Source organism: Takifugu rubripes, chromosome 22 (genome assembly GCF_901000725.2).
Source record: "Takifugu rubripes chromosome 22, fTakRub1.2, whole genome shotgun sequence".
In the NCBI taxonomy this organism is placed as follows: Eukaryota; Metazoa; Chordata; class Actinopteri; order Tetraodontiformes; family Tetraodontidae; genus Takifugu; species Takifugu rubripes.
The window spans coordinates 10,229,164-10,240,349 of record NC_042306.1 but is presented as its reverse complement, the minus strand read 5'-3'; the positions used below and the strand labels follow the sequence as shown (position 1 = coordinate 10,240,349).

Below are 11,186 nucleotides of genomic sequence, written 5' to 3'. Positions count from 1 at the left end.
GGGCTGCAGAAAAAACGCTTCATTTGCTTTTCTGCTTAGGCTTCAAACCGAATATCTTAGCGTTTTGGGATTCTGCAGAAAATAAAAGAACCCGGTGCGAGTCTTTGATTAAGTAACATGTTTTATTTCCTCCTATATAACATCACTTAGTCATTCTATAGCCACAATATGCACATACATTCATTCCGAAAGCAGAAAAAATAATCCTAAAGCTGAGGAGGGTTTCGAGCTCAGCCTGCAAAGCTGTTTCTCCATTAGTAGTCTGGTACACACGTCTCCACTTCAACTTAATAAATAATTTTATATCGAGGAGACAGCAACATTTCCAAGTCACCTAAAAATTGCTGGCGCTCTCCATCAACAATCTTATCTGAGTCCAATAGTTCACACTGGGAGTGCTGCGGCTGCACAAGGTGACTGATTCGGAACGGTTGGCGCTGGGAGAAACATTTTTAGATTTCCTCTGGGTTGAAAAATTGCATCCCTAATGCAGTTTTTCTGCCTACACAGGGCCACCAAAAAACATTAGCATGACATATTCCACAACCGTCCATGTCTGGTGTGTGTGCGCATGTGTGTGTATGGGGTCTAGTTTTCCTTCTTCTTGCCATTTGTCTGCCCCATGGGGACAGATTTCAGGAAAAAGGCAGGGCTGGTGTGGCAGCGCAGGGCCAGCAGAGTCGGCACAGCGGCGAGGAGCACGTTGAGGGCGATAACAGGCCACAGCTTATCTGATGGTACTCGGTACGTGAACGGAGTGCGGGAGTGCAGAGACGCTCCGATGTGGCACCACTGGGTCTGAGGCAGCAGTGGGAGGAAGCCAATGTTATAACGAACGTGTTCAAATGGAATATCAATGGCAAGAACGGTAAATGCAGCAATAACTATGGCTGGCCTCACCTGAGCCACGGCGCCTGCAAAGAAGATGGTCCAGTCCAACATCCAGCTGCATCCGGGTGTGTTCAGGCCATAGATGAAGACCGTGAGCAGTGGCAGAGCATAGAACAAATACACCAGCATCTGCAGCGATGACACAACAAATATCAAATTTTGGTTCCTGGCATTTATGTAAAGGTGGTCCACTTTTCTCCAGACTGACCATAATACGGGAAAATCCCACTGGGTCTTTGAGGTAGGGCTCGTACTGGTAAATGTAGGAGAAACAAAAGTCCATCGGGCAATCCAGCACCACCTGGAGTGAAGCAGGAGTGACGGCTGTGTGAGCTCAGGTCTTGGTCATTGGGAAACCTTCTGCGTTCAGTTTTACTCACAAATCCTCTGAAAACCGAGAACGCCGCAGCTCCCAGTAACAGAAGTGAGAGAAGCAGATCAACGGGCCGAGACAGGAGACTTTTCTTCTGCTCTGCTGCGACCTAGACAGCAGGAGACGACTTAAATTTGAGCTTGGTCATAATCAATGATGTTAGACGCGCCTCCAACGTGTTGGATGACTGTTAAAACCTGCGCTAATTGACTGAAAGTAACCTTGTCTGCTGTCGTGATCGGCATCACTCTGGATCTTCTGAAGAGCAGGAACGCCGCCCAAAATGGAACCACGAAGAACGGGACGTTCCTCAAAAAGGCTGGTCGAATGTTAGACCCGTGTTTTCCTGCACAGGCGAGAACATCATCAGCATAATGAAACTGCGTAATTGACCGCGGGGTTCGTGCTCTCACCAATGACCACCCCGGGGATGAGAACAATCTGCTGGGCGATGGAGGAGCCTGCCCACAACAGCCCCAGGCTACGGTAGGACTTCCTGTGAGAGTACAACACTTTCATCAGTTGGCTTGTTGAGTGAAAACATGACAGGCAGAAAATCAGGTGTACCCTCTGAACATGCGGTGGATGATGGCGAAGAAGAGGGCATGGTGAACAACGCCTTCCCAGTACGACATCATCACAGCATAGGAATTGCTCAAGTGAGGCTCCCCCTGACAATGAAATCAAGCTGTGTCTGATACATGAACATTTTGAAGCGGCTGTCACGCAGTGAGCCGGTTTTATGTTACCATCTTTATATAAAAGCCCATGAAGCCAGAGATGAAGCCGTCTTGCTCCAGAGCGTTGGTAAGACCCACCATGCAGGTGAAGGAGAACTCTGCAAATACTGGAAACAAAACAAGGAAACAATAAAACAGACCACCACTGATGACCGACAGATGCGCGTTTCTGATGGTGTACCGTAAAAGAGAGGGTCCACTTTTGTCTTGTTTTGCACCATGAGAAGGAGGAGGAGAAGAACCAGGCCCAGGACGACCATTCCCATTCCCAGGATGGGGAGGGGTCTGCAGAGTAACAGAAAGAAATGATCAGAGGAGAGGGGACTGAACTCTCATATGTTGAGTTTATTGCTGAAGATTTTAGGCTTTACTTCAAACTCTGGAAACATGATTTGTAGAGAAATGTCATCAATAATTCTTTACAAGCAGCAGCTGTAGTGATGATCCTCACAAGGGGCATGTTGCTTTAAAAATATCATAAAGTACACAACATTGAATTGATTTATATTTAAAGCTTAAGCGAATCCTGTTTTCCTTGTAGGATTTTTGAGATTCTTAACATCGCCTATAAACAAGGTTACCCCTGGATAAACGTGTCCCATCAGGCTCCGGGCCGCCTCTTAAGCCTGTTGACATGTGGGGCTTTACCTCCTAAAATAATCAGGCCAAGATGCAAGCAAAGTTACGCGGACACTTACTCCTGGAGCGCAGGGATGTTGTTCATGGCGTACAAAACCCCAGGAGCCAGGAGAGAAAGGAGAAAGACGGAGACTTCCACCGGCACCCTCATTGTGTAAAATGATAAGAAATATCCAAACAGCGGCGTTAAAGATGTTATTCCTCCCTAAATAATCTCGACTGTGGAGCGGAGCATGTTCGACGCGTCTCCCCCGCTGAGGGAAGGAAGTGGGTCATTAAAGGAGTGTCACCAGTGGCCTTTTGATCCGAAGCAACCACGGGGCCCTCCTGCTGCAGCGCGTCTGTTATCTGCTCGGTCTCAAAGTTCAAATCTCAGGCTGATGAGCAGAGATTTAGAAGACGAGGCGGTGCGTTAACGAACCGCCCGTGCGTAACGCGCAAAACCACTCATCAGAGTGAAAAAAAACCCCACAAATATGTGATGAGACCATGAACGCAGTAAATTAAATTGATCTGCAAGTCTGTTTTAGAGACAAGACGCTGGCCATGGTTTAGTTTATGTTTGTAGCTACTGCCACCTAGTGGTGGATCTTCCTCCTATTCGACTTTCTTGGCATTTTTGACTTGCATTCTGCTCTTTTACTTTCTCGTTTGAACTAGTTTCGGGATTAAAGGTAATAAATTGTGTTTGCAGCTTTGCCGGAGAGCAAATGCTGCTAAAATGCTGTCTGGGACCCCGTGGCCCCTGGGGTCTGCTTAAGGAGCCATCTGTCGTGTTTTGTGTAAGATTAAGGCTTCTTCGTTTTGATTAGTCTCTGGATTATCTGAAGAATCTAAAATGAAGAACAAATGTTATGTGTTATTTAAAACGTTTTCTTTTTTAGTTAGGAAGGTTTCACACCAGACAACGACCAACGACCTTCACGTGTGTCACGGTTGACAGGTCCAGGCTACATCCAGAGATCCCCCCTTCCCGTCCATTTCCCTACCCTTCAGTTCCAGCTCCGGTTGCGTCACAGAATCTTATGGATGAGTGTTGAGCGGCATTTCCAAAGCAGGTCTGCATCTAATGCAGCCTTATCTTCTGCAGCTGAGGGGGATTAATGTCACTGCTAGCAGAGAAACTTAGTGACCAGTGGAAAAAGGGTGGAGGGGTGGGGGCGTCCACGGAGAGGATAGAAGCTGAAAGAGAGATGTGATCCAATCAGACATAGAAGGGAACCCTCCGCCAACACACTAGACGTATTTCCCCCCCAGAGGTGACACCCGTTCCACACAGGCTCCGCGATGTTCCACCCTTTAATCATCGGCATCCTGACCGTGAACACCTCGATAACTATCATCTACTGGACCTTCATCCTGGGGGACGCCTACTACAAGTGGATGGTGGAGCCTGAGGACAAACCCAAGAAGGTCGTGGTCAGCCCAGCATGAGTGAGGCGCAGTCGTTTAGGCTGAGGGGATGAATGGGTGTCAATTTATTTTTATTTTTTTTAAAGTTGCTTTTGCTTAGGACCATAGAGCCGTTCAGCTTTTTATTAGTGGAGAAAACTTGGAAAATGCCCTCTGGAGCACATATTTACTCATTTGAATGACCCCCTGCCAAGGACGGATCCACCCCAGGTAACAGTTGGTCTGAATTTTGGGCATAGAAACCAGAAAATGTCAGAATTATTATTGATTTTCCCCAAAGGGCGGCAAAATATCCACGTCGCGCGCTCTTGCGCAGCAGCAGGGAGCACGTAAAATGAAACTTTCTGGCAGAGAAGTCGTACGACGTACGACTGGGCGATATCAGAGTCCCAGGCGTGAAGCAAACGCCCTCTTCTGCCTTTTTCCTGACGCGGCACAAACAGCGTCTGGCGGGTGACATTGGCTTGGGCCGATCAAATCTTGTGAAGGATTACTGAATGACAGCGACAGCTTTACTCTCCCGACATACTCCAGAGACCTCACACCACACCCAACACTCCTTCCACCGCCCCTCAGTCACCGGACGTTTGTGCGTTTGTATCACCATGACACACGAGTTCTACTGGGGGATGCACCCGGTCTCCTGGTTCATCCTTTTTGCCAACGTCGCCATCACCATCATAGAGTGGCAGTTTCTCGTCTCTCAGTTTGTGAAGCTTTCCAAGCGAGAGGAAAAAGTATCGAACTCTTAAAGAAGGAGTTTCTCTTTTGATAGCTGTTTTTTTGGTCCCCTGATGGTGCGTCGAGGTGCAGCCGTAACCACGGTACCGCGGTCGGCCTGATGGTAACCTGCCGTTTGTGCTTGTTTGCAGAGACGCCCGTGTAGCGAACCAAACAGCTGTCCAGCTGAGGAGCCCTTGTAGGTTTTGACCAAAGGTAAGAACCCAAAACCTCATCCTCAGATCAACATTCCCGCCTGTTTCTGACTGTTTCATTGGCTGTTGATGCTGTGCTGAATTCTCATCATGTGCAGAGATATTTACTGGCCACAAATCTCAGAATCATCACTCATGCAAGAAGTGGACTTAAGTTATTGAAAGCAGCGAATATGGTGGCCCTGGAGGGCCATAAGCCTCTTTGGTCCACCTCTCCTTACTGTGTCTCTAATCCTCGCAGATGGAACACTGATATTTCCCCGTGACAGACTCAATCCTATTAACTCTGTCTGTCCTATATTCACTCCTCCTTGGTGTCGCGCCGCCCTGTTATTTTGACCAGGCACCTCTGTCCCAAAGAATAGTGGCAGGAATGCTGGGATTTAAGACCAAAGGAAAGATTAAGGGAATCGCTCATCATTTCTCTCATCTGGTGATCTACATTTGAAAGTACATCTTGTGGTTCTGTCTTTTTCCAACCCCACTGACGTTTCCATCTGTCAGCCTCCACATGTCTCAGCTTCAGAAAGAAAAAGTTCCGGTAATCCTGAATTGCTCCCCGCTCTCATCCAGTCCCGTTTTCTTTTTTAAGTTTGCGCAGTACTGCTGAGCAGCTCCGATCTGCGGCCAGACGATAAAGCTCTGATCCCCCCAAGAGGCCCCGAGGCGCCGTTAAAGCCCCTCACATCTCCGTTCCTTAAAAGACCTGTCAAAACAGGCCACTCGTCCACCATGAACCGACAACTGCTCTTGAACGCCACACATCTGGCGGTCGAGCACAGGCGGCTCCTCCAGCTGTTCGGGAGAAAAGAGGAGGAAGACGAGGGGGCCTACTTTGTGGACTACATACCTCCAGCCAGAGACGCTATAAATCTGCCGCGCAATGTCATCTACGTCCTAGTCGGCTTGGTGATGGTTGTTATAGCAACTTACGCCATAGTGGGACATCTTATAAAAGATCTGATGCATGACCTGGCAGGTAACCCCCCCCCCCCCACCCACTCCCAGTGACTGGTGACCACTCCATCGCTCCAGCCAGTCTGATGTACCTGTTTCTGGCATCATCTTCCTCTCCTCGGCGGCATCTGTGATTTTCCCTGTTTTTTTTCCTTCCGGTTTCTGGTGAGCAAGTTTCTCTGTGACCTCCCCAACAGTGACCCCCGAGTTATTTCAAGCCTAAGAGGCAAATTGTTGTGAATCTTTTGAGAGATTTCAACAATGTGGTACCAGGTTTGTGTTAGCATCCATCTAGTTTCACACAAACTAACCAAAACTAAGACACATCTACTCCAAAAACGACTAACTTCATGCAAGATGTGCAAGCGCGTGTCCTTAAAATGTTTATTTTGACCTGTCTTTTCCTCACAGACTGGTTATTTGGCCCTAAAATGGTGGAGGATGACTCAGAAGAAGGGAGTGCCGGGGCAGATGAAGAGTGGCACCACCTGACACATAAATATGAGCTGAAGATGGAGACCGAAAAGGACGGGGTCCTGCCCGGCTCCCACCGTCCCTCTGTCCATCCGTCCCCACCCGTCCCTCTGAAAAGCGCCTTCGCTTCTTCGCACCCAGGAGGAAAACGGACTTCAGCTCACAGTGTGACCTTCACCTGCCCCCAAAGTCCTCAGGTCACCTCCCTCTGAGCTCCACTGCAATAATATCATCTCTGTAGCCACTGTGTTTCATGTTTGCTTCTAATATAATTGCTGACTTTGATTATTTATTAAAATGGTTGTGGCCCTAAAACCGCCTGTGAGTCATTGTTAATATTCATCTTCAATCACATCCATGCTACCTCCTGCAATTATAGTCTATTTTAGTGCAAACTTTTGTGCCGTCCCAGAAAATGGAACTTCTCCCCCGGTAAACAAGAGAATAATCCAAGAGTGTTGTTGTGTCTTGTCTTTGTTAATCCATCTTATCTTTAATACCTGGATGAGAGAAAGTGACCTTATTACTGAAGGGGAGGGATTACCCCCCCACACACACACTTCAATACCAATAATGAATATTTATTAATGACATAATTACACATGTGAAAACATTTGTGAGAGTAAATAAGCCACATCATATTCTTTTAAATAAAAATACATTTCCTGGACATCATCCGGGCAGATGCTTCCATTTTTCCTCTGACCTGTGTGACCTTGGGGCTGCTGCAGCTAATCTACGTAGCTTGATCGTAGACCAATGAGACAAGTAGTTGCGAATGGCAGGCAAACTGGTGCCAGTGACAGTCACATGCACATATTCTTGAGTGAAGACTGATTATTGTTGCCGGATTTGTTGCGCTAAAAGGTGTTTTAAAGTGGAAGATCTGGTTGAGCAGAATACTCTGCAAGATGTCATTTTTGTGCACGAGTGTTTCGACATGGCGATGACAGCAAGCTTTTAAGAGGATTCCCCTGCTGCAGTTTAAAGGGCCGACAGACAGTTATGGATGCGCCCACGGACAGCTCCAAGATTCCTTATAGAGAAGATGACGGGACGGTGCTTTTTGAGAGCTATATACCCCCTTCCCGGGACGCTGTCCACCTGCCCAACTATGCCCTCTACCTGGTCATCGCTGTCATCATATTAATGGGAGTTCTTTACGCCATCATCGGACACCTCATCAAGGACCTCATCCATGACATAGCAGGTTAGTGACCACGGGTCCTTTAGTTATTTCAAGGGTTTCATTAATTTTTCCCACCTTTCTCTTCCATCCCTGCTTAACCAGACTGGCTGCTTGGGGAGCAGCCACAGGAGGTGGCAGTGAACTACTGCGAGGCCAAGGATAAGTTCATGGCGGACTGGTGCCCAGAAACCTCCCCCGAACTGGAGGCAATGGCGAGGGCCGAGGAGAACAAGGTGGTGGACAGGGACTTCATCAAGGCTCCGGCCATCTGGATCATCAACACGGAGCGGCAGGCAGGCAAGACGGGCCCGCGGGTCGTGTTTGGAAAGAGGACATGATGTGGATTATCATGAATGTGTGAAATTAAACCTTTAACTTAATTTTAGTGCATCTCGAAGGTCAGAGAAAAAGTCTTAGGATGACATCTAGTGGTAGCTAAAGTTACTACACGCATCCAAAAAGATTTCATTATATCCGCAGTCCATCAAAATGAATGAATGAATGAATGGATGAATGAATGAATGAATGAATGAATGAATGAATGAATGAATGAATGAATGAATGGATGAATGAATGAATGAATGAACGAACGAACGAATGAAGGCTTTTATTTGAATATGCGGATCGTATAAAAAAAGACAAATCTCAAACGTGATAAAACACTTGAAGCTAAATTGTACCATGTCCAAAAGGAGCAGGAAGAATCCTCATTTTAGAGTCCCACCGCTTCTCTATATCAAAATCATGTGTGTGAAGGTAAAGTTCAATAAACACCTTTACAAAAATGTCAGCATGATCCTAGAGTTTCTTCAGTTTACTTCATTTGCCAGATACATTTATTTCGTGTTTTTTTTTTTAATCTTTGATCATAATTACCTTGAGAAACAGTGACAAATACGAAGGAAAATTATAGTTGTAAAAGTTTAACTCAATCTAGCGGAAATCAAACTATCACGAACGTGACGCAGGGTTTGTGATAGTGGGCTGAGCTATTTCATCCAGCAGAGGGCGCTATAGCCAAACATATAATGGACGATTGGACGCAGCCTGACTGGACAAGTTATCATCTCCTGAATACACAGTGCATCATCATGCACAGTGTGCACGTTGATGCACTGATGCACAACTGATGCACTGATGCACACTAATAGGTGCTCCTGTATCTTGTGAGGACTTGCAGCATGCACACTTTTTGGTCTTTCAGGTTGAAGAAGTATTTGTCTCCTGTAACATCCGAACGTCAACAAAATATCGTGCTGGCTCTGGCCTGCTGAATTTAACTAAAACAAAGTGGCCCGAATATGAAAAACGCTATTTATCTCTGTTTTGTCAATGTCTTAACACTGAAGGTATGTTTGCTAATTAGGAGGAAAGTTGCCCATTCTCGCACTTTCTAACAAGATCGCCAGAGGTTCATCCTTTTTTCATCCTCAAATTACTGAGCCTCTGAGCAAGCGGCAGTAATCTTGTTAACTAAACCTGCTCCCTTCAGCGAGATTAAAGAACCCACTCCCGGGACGCACAATAGAAGGTTAAACAGTCAAATAAGTGAATAATTGTAAAAATAAATAAATGTTATGAATGTAGGCGTTCCGGTGCTCTGGACGACCTGGGTCGTGATTTCTGAAGGACGCGGGGGGAGGAGAGCGTTTTTGGGTTTTTTATATCCTGAAACCGGTCCCACTGGGGCTGGGGGTGTAAGGAACAGCGGGAGATCATTGTGGGATTTTTTTTTGGAGGGGGGGCTCCATCACCCTTATTCGCCTTTCCTTTTTTACGCGCATCATCACCCCCCCGCCTCCTCCCGTGAACCTGCGCGGTGCGTCCTGCGCTCATTGGCACGGTTCTGTCCTGCGTGAGGGTTTATTATTCCACCGAACGGCAATAATGGACGGATGGTCTGAAGGCGGCATGGATGCCCGTTGAATAAAGGGTTTGTCTATATGGATTGGAGCCCAACGCCGCCAGAGCAAATCTGGGGAGAGTCTGAGAGGTGAGGCGGCATTTCACTGTCGTTTGGAGGGAGGGGGGGCAAAGCGGGACATCAATGCGCTCATTTAAGGGGAAAAGGGGGCAAAACCGCGCTGATCAGAAGGGGGCATAATGGCGTTTTATATCTGTTTTCGCTATGACGCCTTTAAGCAGCCTTTAAATGCTGTCGGGGGAGGCCTTTTGCACGCATGAGACCCTTCACTCGGCTTCATGACAAAGCTGCTGAGCCCACTCACGGATCCGTCTTTGCAGCGTCCTCTCGGTGCGTTGCTTGTGTCATTGTTGTAGATGAGAAGATCACTCCGCGACCCATCTGGAAGTGCTGCTGTGGTTCCCCAGGTGGGACGTGCCAATGCTAAATTCCACCAGACATTGAGGTGCCGCAGGGGGAAATAATGCCAGATGCAAGACTTTTAGTCTCCCCAAATGTGCTGACAGTCTGTCACTACAAGCCTTATCGTTGGAGCAGTTCAATGCAGCACTGTGTGACATTCTGGTTAACGCGCCGTCCCAATCAATGATTTGTCTGTAAAATAATTACGGTTGGTTTCAGACGCCCACCTCCAGCGGTGGGTCATGGATTTCCACATGGTCGAAGGGGGAAATCTCCACTGTGCAGCAACTGTTTTTGCGTTTTCGTGCAGAGCAGCTGACAGAGGAGCTGGCGTTGAAGTCCAAATGCAGCCCAGACACATATCTCCGCGTCTGGGTTCAACATTTATATGATTCCTCTGTCGTGCTGCAGCCATTCACCACCTGTCCATCACCCCCGCGTGTCTAATCAGCTTGGTTCTTAAGGAGATAAGGAGAAAAGTTGTTTCTTTATCAACGCTTGTGGGGGTTGTAAACAGCAGGTCTGAGATGAAAGCCTCTGCCCACCAAACCCCCAATGGGACCCCTCCTCTCACCCCCACCCCGCACATTTTATATCCAACAGAGGTGCAAATGGGAGCAGGATCCCATTGTGGAATAGTTTTAAGTGCCTTTTGGAGACAGCTGTTCTGCAGGACGCGTTAACTGTGATTATTGTTACGACGTTAACATGCTGCCACTGTTGGTGTTTCTTCATATTACTCCACATTTGTCATCTATTGTGGGTTTTTTTTCTGACGATGCCGTGTTCTTTGTTTCTTGGAACAGTGCGGTGGAAGAGAAGAGGTCATCCAAGACCGTAGGTCACATGACAGGTGTGTTCTGCTGCTCTTATTAGGATATACATGTTAATAATGATGAGGCGCGTAGGACTCGTTTTATCATCTGCTCTCCTGTCCTCAGATTTCTGCAGTGATGAAACAGACAACTCTCCTCCTCTTCAGCTCCACACTCTCAAAGAATTTGAACAGGTAAGGACGTTTATTCTGAATTCCATACAGTTCAATATGACACTTCCTGTTTCTGGTATATCCACAGTAAAATGTTCAACAGTGCCCTCTAGTGGAATAACGCCGTGCGACACCTGAGCATAATTATAGGGTATTATATTTGTTAATTTAAGTGCATATCCACTGAAACCTGTCCGGGATTATTTTGATGTTATATGAAAAAGGAGAAGACCTTCAACTTGAGGAAACCACCCTTAATCC

General features: G+C 47.0%; 2 protein-coding genes across 2 annotated transcripts in view; one reads left to right on the top strand and one right to left on the bottom strand.

The window, feature by feature from the left end:
• Positions 1-103: 103 nt before the first annotated feature.
• tm6sf2a (transmembrane 6 superfamily member 2a) lies at positions 104-3,169 on the bottom strand. Its single transcript, XM_003975661.3, has 10 exons — positions 2,703-3,169; positions 2,186-2,289; positions 2,014-2,111; positions 1,832-1,935; positions 1,678-1,760; positions 1,486-1,610; positions 1,272-1,373; positions 1,100-1,192; positions 901-1,020; positions 104-798 (listed from the first exon to the last, which is right to left on the bottom strand). The coding sequence occupies exons 1-10, from the start codon at positions 2,792-2,794 to the stop codon at positions 589-591; spliced, it is 1,131 nt and encodes a 376-aa protein (XP_003975710.1). The 5' UTR covers positions 2,795-3,169; the 3' UTR covers positions 104-588.
• A 6,234-nt stretch (positions 3,170-9,403) lies between these two features.
• The window catches only part of LOC101063757 (myomegalin-like), a 29,144-nt gene continuing 27,361 nt past the window's right edge, over positions 9,404-11,186 (top strand). Inside the window, 3 exon segments of the mRNA XM_029831704.1 lie at positions 9,404-9,604; positions 10,744-10,790; positions 10,879-10,946. Coding sequence (XP_029687564.1) covers positions 9,555-9,604; positions 10,744-10,790; positions 10,879-10,946 — 165 coding nt within the window. The 5' untranslated portion in view covers positions 9,404-9,554.

What these genes read in the sequence shown, in the direction of transcription:
- tm6sf2a (XM_003975661.3), bottom strand. Translation starts at nt 2,794, where the DNA reads ATGAGGGTGCCGGTGGAAGTCTCCGTCTTTCTCCTTTCTCTCCTGGCT. An exon ending in AGTGGACCCTCTCTTTTACG is followed by an intron (nt 2,112 to 2,185) that starts GTACACCATCAG and finishes TTTTGTTTCCAG; the next exon opens with TATTTGCAGAGTTCTCCTTC. An exon ending in CATCCCCGGGGTGGTCATTG is followed by an intron (nt 1,611 to 1,677) that starts GTGAGAGCACGA and finishes TCGCCTGTGCAG; the next exon opens with GAAAACACGGGTCTAACATT.